The 16827-nt window shown below is 42.6% G+C and overlaps 1 protein-coding gene across 4 annotated transcripts in view; it reads left to right on the top strand.

Moving 5' to 3' along the window:
* Positions 1–16827, top strand: part of DNAH12 (dynein axonemal heavy chain 12) — a 159501-nt gene that overhangs the window by 81994 nt on the left and 60680 nt on the right. For 3 of the 4 annotated variants that reach the window (XM_069084269.1, XM_069084270.1, XM_069084271.1), the window contains exons 38-46: positions 853–1019; positions 2135–2390; positions 4447–4746; positions 5330–5508; positions 6400–6592; positions 9004–9165; positions 11435–11629; positions 12372–12505; positions 14058–14220. In XM_069084269.1, the coding sequence (XP_068940370.1) occupies positions 853–1019; positions 2135–2390; positions 4447–4746; positions 5330–5508; positions 6400–6592; positions 9004–9165; positions 11435–11629; positions 12372–12505; positions 14058–14220 (1749 nt within the window). Of the gene's footprint in view, positions 1–852; positions 1020–2134; positions 2391–4446; positions 4747–5329; positions 5509–6399; positions 6593–9003; positions 9166–11434; positions 11630–12371; positions 12506–12896; positions 13008–14057; positions 14221–16827 lie in introns of those variants that run through there. The other variant, XR_011167579.1, reaches the window with a different exon arrangement.

Here is a 16827-nt window from a genome sequence, read left to right on the forward strand (position 1 = left end):
GCAGTGATTCTGGGTGAGGATATGGGGGATGGCTGAAGCACAGGAGGGGCTGTGTAAGGGAGGAAAACTGAGCCAGAGGGCCAGGTTATCTGACCTGCACAGGACACAGCGGGCCAGAGAGCCAGGGGCGAGCCAGGCCTGAAGTGCCAAAGGGAGGAGCTTGTATTTGATTGTGGACAGTGGTTATCGGGAGCCATAATCCCATAATGAAGCTGGCACTCAGTGGTGGGGAAGCAGGGAGCAAAGGACAGCCCCCGGTGGAAGAGCGAGGCACTCTCCAGGTACGGGAGAAGCCAGAAGCCATTTGTCACACAGGCTGCAGAGAGGATTCCTGGTCAGAAACAGGTTGGACCAGATGGTCTCTGAACTCCCTCCTTTGTATTTATTTTCTATGTACTTCTTGACTTCTGTGATAGAATAGATGCTCCTCGAGGGTGAGTGGGGTGGTTTTATTCTTTCTCTCTATATCCCCAGGGCCTAGTACAGGGCCTGATATACCTTGGGTGCTTAATAAATATTTGGTGACTGATTGATTCCAATTCTGAGATTTTGTGATTCTGTGACTTGTTAAATCACTAAATAAATCCGACTTTTCAAGCTTAATATTCCCTAGTTGAAAACAAGATGGTGGTGGTGGGTCGAATGGCACTATTACAATGTAACTGATTCATCCTTGTCATTTTTTTTCCGATATTGTCTGACTTTTATGCTGTTAAGCATCATCAAGAATGGAAACTCGTTTTTGTGGTTGTTAGTGACTCTACTGGATGAATCCCCTAATACTAAGGCTGCTTTTTAACATAAGCAGTAATTAATAATAACAGGTAGCCCTCTTCCTCTTCTGCATTTCAGAACATCATCATGGCAAGGCTGGACAAGAGGCGCAAAGGAGTGTTTGGCCCTCCGATGGGGAAGAAGGCCGTGATATTTATAGATGACATGAATATGCCAGCATTGGAGAAATATGGAGCTCAGCCACCTATTGAATTATTACGCCAGTTTTTCGACTATGGAAATTGGTAACTGTTCAAACAAGATTATGAATGGGTTGGGGGCAGCTAGGTGGCCTGGTGGATAGAGTTCTGGGCCTAGTGTCAGGAACACCTGAGTTCAAATTTGGCCAGGCAGGGGTTGGACCAGCAGGCTTCCAAGCTCCCTTTTAACTCCAGGATCCTGATTTTCCATGGCTCCACCTCCAACCCTGTCTGAAGGGACAGGATATCTGAACACTCTTGCCCCATCCTTTTGTAAGGCGCTGGTGGCTCACTGGAAGGATGCCGCACCATTATTTCCTGTTCCTGCAGTTTTTTCTCCAGGCCAGGACGGACTAGTTCCCTCACCCCAATTCTCCCTCCCACCTTTTTTGTGCCTCCCAGTCAGCTCTTGGAATGACGAGGCTGTGCTCACACATTAGCTTTGTCCCTGTGTGATCTGGGGCAGGTCATTGGCTTCTTTGGGCCCTAGTTTCCTCCCTCTGTCAGATGAGGAGGCCACAGAGGGCTGTGAATGTTGGGTGCTGGTCAGCAGCTGGGGCAGGTTGTCCCCTGCAGCCAGGTCATGGGCCACGGGTATCTTTCCATCATTTTTCAGTGGTGTCTGACCCCCAGTGACCCCATTTGAGATTTTCTTGGCAAAGGTGTTAGAATGGTTTGTCACTTTCTTCTTTAGCTTGGGGTCAATTGCTTCGCTTCCTCCCCCACCTCAGACTGCACCCGCTGATTGTTGGGTGATTCTTGCCCCCATTTTGAGGGGGCAGGGTGGCATGGTAGATGGGGGACCTGACTTGAGTCAGGAAGACCTGGGTTCAGATTCTGCCTCGGACACTCACTAGCTGTGTGGCCCTGGCCAAGTCACTTAACCTCTGTCTGATTCAGCTTCCTCAGCTGTACGATGGCAATGACAGTAACACCTCTCTCTCAGGGCTGATGTGGAGATCAAAGGAGTTAACCTATAAATGCAGAATAAATCCAGCTGCTTCTTCTTGTTCTCCTTGTCCAACCCGTGTCCTTACTTTGGGGCTGGTTGAGAAATGGGCCCCCTGTTGTGTAAGATCAGGGAAAACAGGAGATGTCTTTTGGGCGCAGCACTGTCTGGCCAGAGTTATGATGGATTTTGAAATCTTGGTGCTTTGAAGGTATGATCTGAAGGACACGACTAAAATTCTGCTGGTCGACATACAGCTGATTGCTGCCATGGGCCCGCCAGGAGGGGGGAGGAATCCCGTCACACCGCGATTCATCCGCCATTTTAACGTCTGCTCCATCAACGCCTTCAGTGATGAAACCATGGTCCGGATCTTCTCTGCCATCGTAGCTTTCTACCTAAGGACTCGTGAGTTCACGCCAGAGTACTTTGCTGTTGGAAATCAAATTGTCAATGGGACTATGGAGGTGAGTGACCCATGAGAGCCCTCGGGGGCAGGCTGTTGGACTCCCATGGCTCCTTGGTTGGGTTCCCCACCAGGCTGGAGGAGGACGTATGCCATTGTGTGCTTCTCAGCAGGCAGCTCCTTTGATTGCTTAGCTCTCAGCCCAGTGTCTGGCACATAGTAGGCCCTTAATAAGTGTTGATTGATGATGATGTTTGCAGTAGCAGCAGAGACTCATCTACAGGCTTGATCAGACCAGTCAGTGTGGGGTTAACTGGGTTTTGTTTCAGGCTACTGCCTTCCTCCTGGGAAATGGTGTCAGCCATCCCGGTGCCTTGCCTTCCATATCTCCTGGTACTCTGCGCCATTGTATAATACTATCTCCTCTCTCCAAAATGGGGCCACTGTACTCATAGTCTCCTGGTAGCAGGGCCCCTTCATGGGCCCATGTTTTCCCTCAACCTCCCCACTAGGGCATGGACTGCCCGCTTTCCTAGTATGACTTTACCTGTTGGCCTACTTTCATCTGACTGTTCCCCTACATTAAGTTGTCCTCTGCCCTCTGGCATTAGACCATTCCCTTAATGCTTATGCTCTAGGAGAAAAAAATTCATACTTCCAACTCTGGAAGAGACATAACCCTTTTTACTTTTAAGTATAATGAAGATTTCTTAGGAGGCAGTGTGCCACTGTGGATAGGGGACTCAATGTGTACTAGTCAAGAAAGTCTAGGTTCAAATCCTGCCTTAGATGCTTTTTTTAGCTGCAGGACCCTGGACAAGTCACTTAACCGGTAGGACCTGGTGACCTCCAAGGGTCTCTGCAAGCTCTGAGTCTATGATTCCATGATGCTGTAAGTGTTAACTGCCCAAACAAATCCTTTAGGGACTTAGTACTGGGGCATCAGAGAGGGAGAACTTTAGGACCATGATCCTAGGAGTATAAAGTCCCTCAGACTCATTAGGTCAGCAGTGACTGCCAAGAGCCACAGAAAAGCTCCTGTTCCTGTGTTGGTGTTAAATGTCTACCAGAAACAGACCAAATTGCCACATGTAGTCTTCATCTTGATCTGCTGCCTTGGATTTTTAAAAACAATGTGAATGTTGGCCTTCCCTTCATTGAGATGGGGAGGGTCATAAACCCACAGGGGAAAGATCAGTCTGTATGGCACCCAGATATAAAGCAATAACATCCAACTGGGCCTCATTTTCCTCATATGTAAAATTAGGCAGCTAGGTGTTGCAGTGGAGTCAGGAAAACCTGAGTGTGAATCCAATCTCAGACTCTTACTCGATTTGTGCGATCCTCCTCATCCTCTTCCTCCAACAGCTAGGACTCAGCTTCTTGAACTCTTGGCTCCAATATGTGACCTTTCACCTCATCTTGCTTGGAATCAGACCTTCCCCTTCCTTCTCTGCCATTTCCAAGCCAAGTCGACCTCTGGGTTCCTTTGGCACTGCTCGCCCCTTCCTCCCCATCGATGTGTTATCTTCTCCTACCTTAGACTGTCATCTCCTTGAGGACAGACTTTCTTTTTGTTTGTTTTTAAAGCACTTGATGAATGTATTTTCATTCATTCATTCATTCATTCATTCATTCATTCATAAATCACTTAAATGTCCCCAAACCTCAGTTTTCTCATGAACAAAACAAGGATAATTCTTCCTGGTGTACTAAACTCATGTGGTTGTGAGACTCAGATGAGCTCATGCCTAGAAAGGATGCTGTGAACATTGAAGTGGGACAGATATCAATTAGTATTATTACATAATTTGTCAATGAGGCTCAATATGCTAACTGTCCATTGTTATTACTTTATTTGTTAATGAGTCTTAACATGCTAAGTGTCAGTTATTATTATTACTTTATCTGTCAATGCATCTCAACATGCTAAATGTTAATTATTACTCCTTTGTCAATGAGTCTTAACATGCTAAATGTCGATTATTATTATTAGGTTATTTGTCAGTGAATCTCAGCATACTAGACATCGGTCTCAGTGTGTTATAAATTGATGGACTGAGTGTTCTGCTTCTGCTTGGTGACTTTGGTGACTTTTTCTCTCTATGTATCTCAAGATCTATAAACGGTCCATGGAGAATCTGTTGCCCACCCCAGCCAAGTCTCACTACACATTCAACCTGCGGGATTTCTCTCGGGTTATCCTGGGCTGTCTGCTCATCGACAAGGATGCGGTGGAGAGCAAGCACACCATGGTGAGGCTCTTTGTTCACGAGGTCCTGCGTGTGTTCTACGACCGCCTGGTGGACGACTATGACAGATTGTGGCTGTTCCAGCTGATCAAGATTGTCATAAAAGAGCACTTCAAAGAGAACTTCGACACCGTCTTCTCACACCTGAGGAAGGAGAACGCCCCGGTGAGGAACAGGCAGACTGCAGAGGCACTGCCAAGCACTGGCTGGACCTGGCAGGGCCTTCCACAAGCACAATTTGTTTGTGTGCCAGATTAAGAGAAAGAAAAATGATGACCAACGTCATTTTGTATGTCATGGATCCCTCCAGCAGCCTGGCAATGCCCATGAACCCCTCAAAATTGTGTTTGTAAATTCCCAAGATAAAATAGAGTAGATTTCAAAGGGAATCAATTATAGCAAAGTACAGTTAGCCAAGTTAAGAACTCCTACGAGAAAGCATTGATTGGATGAAAGGTGTTTAAAAGGCTTCGAGCCAACCATAGAACAGAGAGAACAGGGCTTAGAATCAGGAAGCCTTGAGTTCAAATCCAGCCTCAGGTTCCTACTAGCTGTTGGGTGACCTTGGGGAAGTCCCTTCACTTCCTTTAGTCTAAATTTCCTCTGGAAGATGGGGATAATAATAGTAATGACCTCCCAAGACTATTGCAAGGATCAAATGATGCAAACCTTCAAGCGCCATCTAAATGTTAGCTATTATCAGTTGAAATGTAAAAAGTTTTGTCATTTCCTCCCTTGTGTATTCTAGGTGAAGGAGGAGGATTTAAGAAATCTCCTGTTTGGGGATTACATGAATCCAGACCTTGAAGGAGATGAGAGAATTTACATAGAAATTCCAAATGTGCAGCTTTTCAGTGACGTGGTGGAGCTGTGTTTGGACGAGTATAACCAGACTCACAAGACGAGGATGAACCTTGTCATTTTCAGGTGCGTCCTTTGGGGGCCGCGTCTTTGGTCTCCCGTCAAGCGCTCATTAAGGCTCTCCCAGATACTGCCAGGCACCTAGACTGGCTGACCCGTCGCTATCCCAGTAATCATCTTGGCAGGTGAAAGGGTGTCTCCATTTCTTAAATAGGAGTCATGGTATCAGTGAGTGGTTGATGAGCAGAGTAATCCTGTTATTGTCCAGTATTACCATAATCAAAATAAGTGTAAGGGGGGTAATTGCTAAGAGAGGGCTCTTGTGATGTGTGCCAAGTAAAATGCTTATTAGCCAATTGATGGAGGAAGACTTTCCAAACACTGGACGCATTCTCTGTAGAGGGAGAGGTGGTGCAGTATAGTGAGTAGGGCTTTGAATTTGGAGTCATTAAAACTTGGGTTCAGATCCCATTTTCACACTTACCAGCTGTATGGCACAAGGCAAGTTGCTTAACTTTTCTAAAGCTGTTTCCTTAATCTGTAAAATGAAGGGGTTAGATTCAGTAGTCGCTAAGGTTTCCTTCCAGTTTGAGAAGCAGCCAGGTGGCCCAATGGATAGAGCACTGGACCTCAGGAAGACCTGAGTTTATCTCTTCCAAATTCATGAACCCCCTAATTCTGTCCATGTACTCCAGTTTAGAACCCTTCTTTTAGAGTTAACTTTTAATTGTTTTTTCCTTTACCTCCAAATTATCCAACTGAAACCACTATTTAAAATTCATTATATATATATATATATATATATATATATATATATATACATATTTATCATCAGCAGTCACCTTCTTATTGGGTAGATAACATAGTCTCCTTAGATACATAAAGTATAGCTATGTGATAAAACATATTCGTTCCACTTGACATCCACATGTCTCACTGATGATGGTTCCATGGCAGGTATGTGTTGGAACACCTGTCTCGAATTTGTCGAATCCTGAAGCAGTCTGGTGGAAATGCTTTGCTGGTTGGTCTGGGAGGAAGTGGTCGCCAATCTATGACCCGTCTTGCCACGTCTATGGCAAAAATGCAAATGTTTCAACCAGAAATTTCCAAGAGCTATGGAATGAATGAATGGAGAGATGACCTCAAGGTAAAATGATGATAAAGTCTTCTATCAGGAATGTTTTTCAAGTGCCCTATACCAATAAGAAAGCATGTGGATTGGAAAGCCAACTGGAAAAGTGATAAGTCACACTGAAAACCTTTTTGTGGATGGATGGGGTATTAGATAGAGATTACCTAGTTGAAACTCCTCTTTTCATCGCTGAGGAAAGCGAGGAGAAAGTGACCCAGTTTGCATTGTTTTCTTCTCAGTGATTTACAGAAAGCTCACAATATAAAAACCATTATATGTTCTAGAAAAAAACTTTAACCTACTAAATAAATTGAAGGGAGCAAATCCCATGGGAAATGATGGTGAGGCAATCTGGTTGAATGTTCGCTAAGCTGGACAAACAACATTCTGGAGTTTTACATGAATACAGTGAGCATCACTTTACACGTGGTAAATAGTCATTTAAAAATGTTACTTTTCTACACACTAATTATTAGCAGATATCATTTCATGATTTTCTTAAATGATACCAGCTGAAATTCACATTATTTAAAATTTAACTCCTGGGAGAGGTCTATCTTCTTAAACTGCAGCACTTTAGCGTTTTACAATATGTTCAGCAGGACTGGTCTTAAGGACCCTCCCAGACAAAAAGCTATTAAGAGAATTTTACTCTGCTTTTCTCCCAACAGTGAGGCATTTTCATTATTTTTATTTTCTTAAAACAAAAATGTCTCATTAAATATTAACAGTTTTCAAACATGTCAGTCACATTCTATAATAGATACATATCTACAGCTTTTTTACAAGAGAAAATTTTGCTAACTCTAGTATTAAAACATGAAACTTATTACTAGTCAATTTAAAATATGAAACTTATTACTAGACAGATGACAATAATTCAGTGGAATGCATTTTAAAATTATGTCAGAGAAAATCATCTATCCTTTCTCTTTTGGTTTTTTATTACTGTATAATGATATGTAATGTTGACATTATATATTGCAATAATATAACACTTTAGCAACATCAAAAACCCAGTATAGAGTAATTACTATTTTAAAAAAATAAAAAAAGTCAAAAAGGCTATTTTAAGGAGAACTCCCACAGGGCAAGTGTTCCTATATTGGTCAGAAGAAGTGATCTGAGGACACTCTCAAGGTCTCTCTTAAGAACTTTGGAATTAATTGTGTGACGGGAGACACTGGCACAGGCCCGCCCAACATGGCGGCCCACATCAGAGAAGGTGTTGTGCTCTATGAGCAGAGCCAGATTAAAGTAGCTCAAAAGAAACTTGAGATGTGCAGATTCAGAGAATCCACCCCAGATGTACCCGTGGACTAATTTTGCCCAGTCTCTGGCAGAGCATTCTAAGCTCATGTTGGTCTGATCAGTCACAGTTGGACACACTGTAACTTGACCCTAACAAAGTCATGTCCTCAAGAACACAAGGCAACAACCAACCAGCCAACTGATGAAAGATATGCCAATAGTTCATTTTTATAGCATTTACCGCGTGCCAGGGATTTTTCCTTCTAGTTCTTAAAAGTTTACTTTAAAGAGTATCAGAGGCCTGCTTTCGGTAGTACTTTTAGAATGTTTAGTTTTCAAGTTCTCAGTTATAACTTGAACCACTTGCAAACTTATACTATATGAATAGCAAGACTGACGTCTTTCCCTTTATTTGGCTAGCTTATTGAATATTTCAGAGGTTTTTTTTAACCCTCTTGCTATATTTTAACAGCCTAATTCAGAAGATATTACACTTACTTTCACCAAACGCTATCAGTTTAGACTGTTTTCAAGTACCTTTTCCCAAGCACAGTTAGTTACAAATTTGGATCGCAGCTCTGGTTGGGGGTGTGAGGGGTGGTTTTCCGACCTCCTATTAAATAAGAATTGTCTTACCTTATAGTCTTATGACCATTTTGTTCTTCTAAATTATCTGCTACTAAATGATAGTCTTCCCAATCTATCTGTTCACTAAATCTACAGGTAACCTAGACTGTCGGGTTTAGCTGTTAGGGCTAGCTGGTCCTAAAGAAGGGAATTTAATTCTATAATCAAATGAAAAATGAATTCATAGTAATCAGTACTAGGTGATTTCCTTGTTCCCATTCCATAACTTGGAGCTGCTGTGGTCTAGAGACATCTAGACACAATTGTAGAGCTGCTGGGGTGAGTGACCCACGCACCTTGAGAAAGGTCTTTTGGGGTCCAATAGCCATGATGACGATGATGATGACAATGATGATGATGTGGGTGCTTAGCCTCCCTGGGTTTTCTTCTCTATAAAATGAGGACATTGGATTCAATGACCTTCGAGGCTCCTTCCAACTTTAAACGTATGATCCTCAGACTGACAGTAGAGAGTGAGGGTAGCGGGAGAAAACTCACGGGCTGATCCCGTATTCCTACCAGATCGTGTTGTCCTTTTTGCGCTTCAGAACCTCCTGAGGAGTGCAGGGATGAAGGGTTTGAAGACAGTGTTCCTCATCACAGACACACAGATAAAGGAGGAGGCATTTTTAGAGGATGTTGACAGTGTGCTCAACACTGGAGAAGTCCCAAACATCTTTGCAGCAGATGAAAAACAGGAAGTGATGGAGGTATGTGTGGCAGGTTTTCATATGCTGATGAAAAGTGGAGAAATGAATTTATTGTAGATCTTAACTTCATTTAAATGGTGTCCTAAAACAGGGTTTCTTAACCTTAAGGTCATTAACCCCCTTGACACCCCATGAAGTCTATAAAATAAAATATGTAGGATTACTATGAAGACTAATTATATTGAAATTGTCATCAAAATATTTTTAAAAAGTAAATTAATGGAACCCAGATCAAGAAGCTGTACTCTGAGACATGATACTAAGTTTGACATTTTGTTTGTGATGATAGAAAATTCATCTCATTTGTTTAACCTTACTAGGTCTTGTGAATGGAAAAAGATGTATTTTAATTATTTTATGGTTATATGGGCAGGAAAAAAGGTAAGTGTTGGAACCTCCTAGATCAGTGTGGGGAAGGCTTGTCAAAAATATGACCTGTGGGCTGCTTGTGACCCACAGCATTCTCATATGGCCCAACCCAGATATTAATGTAATCAGGATATATGTAACAAAATAAATACACATGCAATAAAACATAGATAACATTACATTTTAAAACTAAGTCACAGGCAGCCTAAAGAGATCCTTTCATACAGATTAGTGTCACCCCTTTCTATTAGAGTTTGATACCCATGGCCCATGGTGCATTTTGGCTTTCATTGGTGCCTGGCAAGGGATTCACATCTGGGCTCCTTTGGTCCTGTGATATCATCATGAACTGATACTGGAGACCTGCACGCACTGCACTGGTGCCATGAACGCTACCATTCAAAATGGTCTCACCAGTTCATGTGGAAGCCTGTCGTCCACTTAGCTCCTACTCTGAACGAGATGGTATCAGTCAGTGAACGAACATTGACTAAGCACGACTGTGTTCCAGAGACTCCCTTAGGCTTTGAAGATAACAAGACAGAAATGGAAGCCCCTATCTTCAAGGAGCTTCTGTTCTCTCATAGGAAGTAGCAGGTTACACAGAGCTCAAAATCAGGAGTTGGAAGGACCTTGGCAGCCGTACCTGAAAGGAGTGCCCACCTGACATCCTTGACGAGTGGCCTTCCAGCCTCTTCTCAAAGACGTTCTAGAGGGGTGGATTCGCTGTGTCTCAGGGCAGTCGATGCCACGTTTGGACAGATGGATAGCAAATTTTATCTGTTGCAAAATGCCAGTTTGCCTCTTGGCAATTTCTATTTATTTGTTGCCCTTGGTTCTGCCCTTGGAGGCTAAATAGAACAAACTTTAATTCCTTTTCCGTATGTTAGCCTGTCATGTATTTTAATTTAGCTGCCATGTGCCTTCCTGAGCTTTCTCTTCTCCAAGACAAGCAAGCCCAGCTGCTTCAGTAGATCCTCATGGAACATGGTCTGAGGTCCTTTCACCATCCCATCTGCTTTCTTCTTCAGATTTTCCAGCTAATCCAAAGCCTTCTTAGATGGTGGTGCCCAGAATGGAATGAAGTCTGATGAATGCAGGGGACAGAGGGAGCAGCTCCTCTGTGTTACTAAAAACTCTCTATAAAAATATATAAATTCATGCCAGATATAGAGAAGGAAAATGCAAGGTGATAGAGCTGCTGTCAGATTAGAAGAGGTCTCTGGTATGTGGGGGCTAAGTTTTGAAGTACAGTCCTGTGTGATGGGCCCAGCTTTGTATTAACTTTGGCCAGACCCCTGGATCCTTCACCAGATGTCTGAGACTAAGGGTAGAAAGTAGTGGCTGATCATGGGGAAGAGGGTTCTCATGGAGGCCTGACTAGTAGATGATGTATCTGTGAGGCCTTGTCTACTCTTGTAGGCAAATTAGATTTAAGTGAATTGTTTTTAAATGAATTTGTTGTGGGTGAATTGAACAAGTAAAAGAGAAATTCAACTTGGGCATATTGGAAATTCTTCCTCCTCCACCTCCTTCTTTTCTTCTTCTTCTCCCTCTTTTCCTCCTTTTCTTCCTCCTCCTTCTATATTTATTGACCACTATTAGTGTTTTGCACACTGATGGAAACAAAAGGTAGATTTGCTTTTCTTTGCCTACTCTTTGCTCAGCAAAATGCCTGGCACATAGCCTGACCAATGCATAGAGTCTTGGGACTGGAAATTCCATTGAGAGTTGAGACCATAAACAAGCCATGTCTCTGAGGCAAACATAGAGAATGTCCAGTTTATGAGGATGTTTCAAGAGAGAAAGAACGATGAAAATGTTCCTTGAAGACCGATGTCAATGATCTTCAATAATCCCCCCCATTTTCAGTGACCAGTCCTCTTCTTCTGCTCCGCAGGGTGTTCGTCCGGCAGCCCAGGCTGGCATCAAACATGGAGAGCTCAGCCCCTTGGCCCTGTTCGCCTTCTTTGTGAATCAGTGCCGGGACAATCTCCATGTGGTAGTTGCTTTCAGTCCCATTGGGGATGCTTTCCGCAATCGCTTGAGGCAGTTCCCATCCCTCATCAATTGCTGCACCATTGATTGGTTTCAGGTTTGTCACTAGATTGGTTTAATTTCATTTTCTTAATAAATTTAGAGTTTTGTCATTCCTGGTCATTGACCTTCCAGCATTTCCCTCTTCTAGAACCCAAGCCTCAGAAACATTGAATTGAGTTGGGTCTCATTCGGTTAGATTCCATTGCTGTTGTTTGTAGCAGAAGAGTTGGTTAATAGCAGTTCATTCATTCAGTGAGCATTTATTGAATACCTACTATGTGCCAGGTATTGTGAGAGGCTCTCTTGGCACAAAGGCAAAAACCAAAATAGTCTCTTCTCTCAAGGGGGATGGGAGAGAGATAGAATGTTTATACAAAGAAGTATTTTCAGGGCAAATTGTTTTGTATTTTCTGTGTCCAAGTATCCTTCTCCCACCTCAAAGAGTGTAAATTAGCTCATACTGACTTATCTCTGTACATATCATATCTCCCCCTGAAGAACGTAGGCTTCTTGATAAGAGAGACTGTAACTTTTGCCTCTATATCCCTAGATTGGTACCTGGCATATGTTGATTGGTTGATACTTCTATACATGTGTGCACTGTTTCCTTGTGGTCACAGTGTGGGCTCCTGGAGGCCTCATTTCTGTCTTTGTATCTCCAGGATCTCCAGCAGAGCCTGGTACACAGTAGGTGCTCAGTGAATGACTTGCTAAAGTGAACAACCTCAGATATTGCTGCCTTCTAGTAGTAAAAGAATTGAAATGTTTACATTTCATACAATCATTTTCTTTCTTAGCCATGGCCTGAAGATGCCTTGGAACGTGTAGCCGTTAAATTCTTGGAAACCCTGGAGCTCACAAAAAACGAGAGACAAGAAGTGGTTCCGATCTGTAAACACTTTCACACATCCATTATGGATCTCTCAGCAAGGTTCATGAACATTTTTGAAAAAATAACAGTAATTCTTTGTTTAGAATGTTTCCCCTTTGAAAGGTTTAGGAATTGTGTGTGTGTGTGTGTGTTTTACTTTGTTCAAATATTTTTAGGATCTTGATTATTATCTTTAAAATGGTGACCCTCTTGTGTTGCTGTCCTTTGGGAAATGAAGGAAATGAAAAAGAAAACCCAAACCCCATTATGCTTGAAGTCCAACTCCTTCCCAGAGTGGGTGTCCCACATCCAGCCTGTTATGTGGGGTGGAGACTAGAACGCAGGACTAGGAGATTTTAGTTCATCTTTTTGCCTTGAGAAATCATCACTTCCCTGTCACATCATATATGTCATACATCATCAAAGTCATGTCCCTTGTCACTTCTTCCAGAGCCAGACTTGGAGGCCCAGCAATCTAGACCAAGGAGGGCCTTTCAGGCCAGCTAGTCAAACCCTTATGTTTTCCAGATGGAGAAACTCAAGTGACTTACTCACACATAGAGTAAGTGGAAGAGTAAGGATTTGAACCTTTGATTTGACCTTCTCTTTCTTCTGTACAAGGCTGCTTATTTGTCTTCCTTAAGCCTCAGTTTCCTCATCTGTAAAGTGGGAGTTCTGATTCCTGAAATCTTTACCTCACTGCGCTTGCACAAGGATCAGATGAGATGCTGGATGTAGAACAATTCTATGGTGACTCACGATGATGATGATGATGGTGATGATGACGATGACGAGGGTGATGATGGTGATGACGATGATGATGATGATGGTTGAATGTCTGACTGTGGAGGGCCCAGTGGATCTATAGGATTTGGTGCTTCCATGTTTAAAAAGATCCTCTGAGCAGTACCTGGCACCCAATCAGGGCTAAGTAAATAAGATTACTAACCACTGAAGCTAGCGCTGATAATAGCTCGCATTTCTGGGGGCGTTAGGGTAAAAGATCATGTTGTATTCTGCTGTACCCATCTTGGACCCTTCCACCCGGAGCAGGGAGGTGAGTTTGCCCGGGCTCCTTGTCAGTCTCATATCTCACATTCCCCTCGAGCCGGCTGACTCTGGGCAACTGCCAGAGTGTCTAGGCTTAGAGAAAACTGCCCAAAGGCAGAGTGAATGCTTCCCATTGCAAACATGTCCTCTGAGGTCTGTCTGCACCTACATACATCGAATGGGCATCATGTAAAACCTTGTTGTCTTCATATATTTAGAGTGTCAGAAAATAGACATGTTCCGCAGTTAGAGAATGAAAATTCACCTTTTAATACTCGACATTTTCTTCCTAACTTCTCGTGACCCCCTCCAATTACTTTGAATCTTTTGCATCAACTTTTATGTGTCCATGCTGTTTCAATTGATGGAATTAAGTGGTTGAGCAAAAAATGTTTCATTTTTGTTTTTGTATCTCTAGCACCTAGTCAATGTTTGACACACAGAAGGTGCTTAATAAGTGCTTTTTGATGGACTCCTCTTAATGCCCAATATGTTACATTTTCTGTCTTGATTTGTGAAATCCAGTAAGTCCTACTGATCATGTTATCTACCTGTATTTTAGGTTCTTGCAAGACTTGGGACGACATAACTATGTGACTCCTACATCTTATCTGGAGCTGATCGCGGCATTCCGGCTGCTTTTGACCCAGAAGCGCCAGGCTGTCATGAAAGCCAAATTCAGATACACCAATGGGCTCGATAAATTAGCTTTTGCTGAATCCCAGGTAAAAATCATTGACTTCCTAAGAAAGGCAGTGGCAGATGGGGAGGAGGAGGAGGGGCAAGAACAAGAAGACTGTTAACACTTTTCTGATATCATTTCATCACCATATACAAGGTATATGTGGATGACTGTCTGATATAAGATATAAAGTTATATCTGGTTTGTATATGGCATGCATAGATATCTCATCTGGGTTCTAGCTCACCCTTTTGCCTTTGTGGAGAGTAGTGGCAAGGCTCACATCACTGCCAGAAGCTTTTGGGGATGGAGTAGGCTTGTGATTGGGCTGTCTCTCCCTAACTTCCATCTCTGAAAGGGCTATTGGGCTAAAATCACATCCATTTACCAGGCTTTAAATAATGGTAGTATAGGAGTATGATATTTTGGGGACCAGAATAAATCATACTTTACCTGATCGTTTTCAGGGAATAGTTTCCTATTGCCAGTATAAATCCCTCTCGTTAAACTCTAGGCAATAGAAAGACCATTCCCAAAGCTAGTATGCCTCTTCATCAAAGTAAAGAGTAAACAGAGACTGGGGGGAGTTCTACAGAGTAGAATGAACAAAAGAAAACCAAGAAGAAAAGGGCCCTTTGGGTGGGAATCTGATAAGATCTTGGCCCAAGGAGAGAGAGAGAAAGCTCTCACCCAGCAGAGTCCACCATCAGCAGCTACCAGGTTTTCAAGGGCGAGGACCAAGGGACACATGGGCAGCTGGCTGCCACGTGTTGGTGGCTTTAGGGAGGTCTCTTCTATGCCATTCCCAGAGTCTAAGTTTCTTGACTACTTTTCTTGAAGTCTTCCAACCCACCGACGTGCCATCTACCTCGTGCATGCTGTCTGTGGAGGCACAGCTTTGCCGTCTCTCAGCCAGACAGCAATTGCATGTTCCTGCAGCATTCACAAGGCTGTCCCTCAGGAAAACTGCCCCAGACCTGGGAGGAAGTGGGGTTACCTCTGCCTGAAAAATAGAAGCAAGAGGAGCCTTCATTCTTGTCGACAATCTCATCAATGGAGTTTGGATGTTCTGTGGTGCCTCTTGTAGTTTGCCACATGTAACCAGCTTTGACAGACAGAGGATCTGTGAAAACACCAAAAACTTATCACCAGTCATTTATTGAGTTCTTGCTGTGTGCCAGGCCCAGGGAATATGAAGATAAAAAAAGAGTCCTCACCATGACAGAGCTTATATTCTAATGAAGGAGGGGTGAATAGTGTGCACATAGATCATGAAATATGAACTAGATGTGAGATAACAGGAAGCAGTTCTGGAGGGGGGTCCCGCTAGCTTCAGAGGATTGTTTAGGAGGCGATGTTTGAGCTGAACTTTGAAGAAAACTTGGAATTTTGGTGTAGGTGAGAAGGCAGAGTGTTCTGGAAATGGTGGACCAGCTGCAGTACTTGGGATTGTGGCGTCATTGCTAATATGTGTTAGGGGCTAATGAAACTGCAGCTGGCTTTGGGTTCTATTTCAGAGGGCATGATTTGATCCATGCTACATCTGAGTCTGTTTAAGAAAGGACAACATTACACTAGGGTTCCCCTTTATTTGTTTTAAAGAGAAATTCCTCTAGTATCTAAGTTGTTGGTCTCTTAAAAAGATTTCTCCTCATATAATGTGATATTTGGTTTTTAAACTTATTTATTTTCTAAACATATTAATTTTTCCCACAGTCATTAAAAATATTTTTTTGACTTCCAAATTTTCTCCCTCCCCCACCCATTGAGAAGGCAAGCAGCATGCTATTGATTATACATGTGAAGTCATGCAAAACATATTTCCATGTTAGCCAGGTGGCAAAAAGAAAAAGAGACTTTGTTTCTTGAATATTTCAGTCTTTTGAGACTCATGCATTCCTTTTCATTTGACCTCTTATGTTTGCTAAAATATGGGTTTAAGTTTTCTGTTGTTTGAATGTTATCAAGACAACAAACACTATCAAGCAATCAGTCATCAGTTATCAAGCATTTATTAAGTCCCAATGTCCCAAACACAGTGAAGCATTCCCTGCCCTCAGGGAGCTTATATTCCATCAGTGGAGACAACATGTACATATAAAACTATCTATCATACTTTATATATAAACTATTTAAAAAAGATAAATCTCTTGTAAATGCAAGCTGGCGTTTTAGCTATAGTATTTAGTATTTGGTGAGTGCCTAGGGTAAGTAGTCCCTGCCCTCACCAAGCTTATGGTCAATTTAAACGAATAGGAGAATCCTGGAGCTGGAGGGGACTCGGGAACGTCTTCCTCACCTATTTTAATGTTTCAGTTGCTATGCTATCCACCTCCAGGAAAAGAACTGATATTGTCTGAATACAGACTGAAACATGTTTTTCTTCCTTCCTTCCTTCCTTCCTTCCTTCCTACCCTTATATTTTTTCTTTTTCCCCAATTACATGTTAAAACAATTTTTTAACATTTTTTTAAACTTTTGAGTTCCTAATTATATCCCTCCTCCCTTCCCTCCTTCCTTCCTTTTTTTGTGCAAAATAACTAATATGGGAATGTTTTACATGATTGCACATGTATAGCCTACATATGATTACTTACTGTCTTGGGGAGAGGGAAGGGAGTGAGGGATATAATTAGGAACTCAAAAGTTT

This window comes from Petaurus breviceps, unplaced genomic scaffold, assembly GCF_028583685.1.
Source record: "Petaurus breviceps papuanus isolate PSGF00001 unplaced genomic scaffold, PetGlider_PUasm1.0 174, whole genome shotgun sequence".
In the NCBI taxonomy this organism is placed as follows: Eukaryota; Metazoa; Chordata; class Mammalia; order Diprotodontia; family Petauridae; genus Petaurus; species Petaurus breviceps.